The sequence below is a fragment of the Penaeus chinensis genome, chromosome 7, assembly GCF_019202785.1.
Source record: "Penaeus chinensis breed Huanghai No. 1 chromosome 7, ASM1920278v2, whole genome shotgun sequence".
Lineage (NCBI taxonomy): Eukaryota > Metazoa > Arthropoda > Malacostraca > Decapoda > Penaeidae > Penaeus > Penaeus chinensis.
The window spans coordinates 34,586,959-34,589,458 of NC_061825.1; the positions used below are offsets into that span (position 1 = coordinate 34,586,959).

The 2,500-nt window shown below is 47.8% G+C and overlaps 1 protein-coding gene across 1 annotated transcript in view; it reads left to right on the forward strand.

The window, feature by feature from the left end:
• The window catches only part of LOC125027389, a 33,569-nt gene that overhangs the window by 22,159 nt on the left and 8,910 nt on the right, over nucleotides 1-2,500 (forward strand). Inside the window, exon 4 of the mRNA XM_047616450.1 lies at nucleotides 695-827. Coding sequence (XP_047472406.1) covers nucleotides 695-827 — 133 coding nt within the window. The remainder of the gene's footprint in view (nucleotides 1-694; nucleotides 828-2,500) is intronic.

A 2,500-nucleotide genomic window follows, 5' to 3' on the forward strand; every position in this document is an offset into this window, starting at 1 on the left:
TACGTGAGTTATTGGGTTAGTTTTTTTCTTGTATCACTGGAGGCGGTGTGAGAGTTATTATTAGGGAGCTTACTATTGTCTTCTTGGAATCATATTTGTTGTTTGTGAACCTGGAATTATATTTATTGTTTGTGTTGTTCTTGGGGTTGTTATTGTTTTGAAGTTATGATTATTGAAGTTATTATAGATGCTGAAGTTATTCTTTGTTCTTTCACTGATGTTATTTTTCTTCAATCGTTCTATTCCTCTCTTCCTCCCTACCTCCTCTCTTCTATAACTCCTAATCCCATATCATCCATGATCCATCTTTTACTCATTATTTCACTCACTTATCTATTACTCCTCCCCTTCTCTCCCTCATCCATTAACCTTTCTACACCTCTTTCGCTCCCTTTTTCACTCACCCACCCTCGCCCTACTTTCTTCACCCACTCACCCATTCATGACGGGATTCATTCACCATCTCACCCACATCTTTCCTTCTTTTACCCACCCGCTCCCCCATCTCACTCCCCCACCTCATCCACCCCTCTCACCCACCCACCCCACACCCTAACCTCCTCTCTCCCCCCCTCACCCACCCACCCCACACCCTAACCCCCTCTCTCCCCCCCTCACCCACCCACCCCACACCCTTACCCCCTCTCACCCCCTCACCCACCAACCTAACCCCCCCCTCACTTCACCCACCTAGGTCGTCCACGCGGAAGCCAGTAACGAATGGACCCTAGTTGTGCGTTACGTACAACGAAGAGATGCCGGTGTTTACGAGTGTCAGATCAACACAGATCACAAACTCTCTCGCGCTGTCACACTTAAGGTCTATGGTGAGTTATTCTTATTGTTTTGATAATGCTGGGTTATATTCTGGGTGTTTAAGGATGTGATGATATATATGTATGTATATATATATATATATATATATATATATATATATATATATATACACTATGCACATTAAATGTCTATTATGTAGATTTATAGATACAAAGTCAGATAAACAGATTAACAGATAGCTACAAAACAAGATAATTGGTAGGCAAAAGGATTAATTGATAGTTAATGAACCACCAAATATGCACATACATGCATACATACGCAGTAAGATAAGTTATACAAATATGAATGGTAAAACACTCTACCGTGTGGTACCATGGTAGAAAAACCCACAATGTAAAACTAGATTTATTGGCAGTGAGATTACAGTTTCGAAATCCACCTGGATTCCATCTTCAGGTCTGAAGAGGAAAGGGAGAGGAGGGGGTATAAAAGAGAGAGAAGAGAGGCAACGCGGTAACACGGGGCAGGTGAGGACCGACAAACGGAAGCGAATGGAGGTCAGATCAGGTCGGTCGGACATGTGCAAGGCTGGCCGGCATACGGGAGAAGGCGAAGGATGTGGGGAGCGAGGACACTATCGGCAGGGGAAAAGCCTCTGTTCAAGTTGAAATTATGCAGCAGCTTTATCAAAGAGGATTCCTCCAGTCTCCGGGCGTGGACATCAGCGGAAGGAAAGGCAATTCTCGCCGCTGATCAGTTCATCTGATGGTCTGTGTCCCACTGATGGCAAAAGAGGGCGTTGTTGTTGTGTCCCCTGGATACAACGTACTTATGTTGAGACAGACGCTTAGTGTGACTGGCGCCCGTCTCGCTAAAGTATTGCTTATCACAGGAAGTATACGGAACAGCATATGTACTCACCTTCGAGGAAGAGGGAAGAGCTTCCGGGCTAGGACAGTGGTAACTTGTCGGCCTTTCATTCGAGGGGTCGGCGGTTCGCGCCCCGCCCAGGCGCGAGAAGTTGCAATTGTCATCTGGAGGTTACTGCTGTGGCTGGGCACCGCGGCGGGTAAGGACTAAGCTCATCCGAGTCAGCACCAGCTGACACACGTTAGCGAGTCGGCAGTAGTCGACACAGGCCGGGCTCCCCTCGTGGGCATAGCCCGGGCGAGGCTCAGCTTCGCATATCGGACTTATCCTTATAAAGAGGGAGGACTGTTGTGGACCAGGTTGCGACAGATAGTGTTCACCTGGCGAAAGATCAGCCTGCAGTTGAGAGGGTGAAGAGGGCGACGGAGAGAGTAGATCTCCTCAAGTGTGTGTGGCTGAGGACGGGCAGGTGAGGAGTCTCTTTAGGAGAGAGGAATCGTGGTAGAAGTTACGCCGTGCCCTGCATAACGCGACGTCGAGAACATGACGAGGGTAGCCCAGTTTGGAGAACGAACGACGCAGGAAGTCGATCTCTCCATCCAGGTACTGGGGGGCGCGGAGGAACAGCGAAGTGTCAAAACCTCTCTTTATATGGGGAGGATGTGGTATGAGAAGTGTATATAGTCAGCTCTGCTGACCACTTCTCCTTCTCCATATACAGGAATCCTAAGCATAGTGGTATGTATATACACTTCTTCTCATACCATGTAAAGAGAGGTGTTGCCACTTCGCTGTTCCTCCGCATCTGGGACACAGGCCATCAGATGAACTGGTCAACGGCGCGAATTGT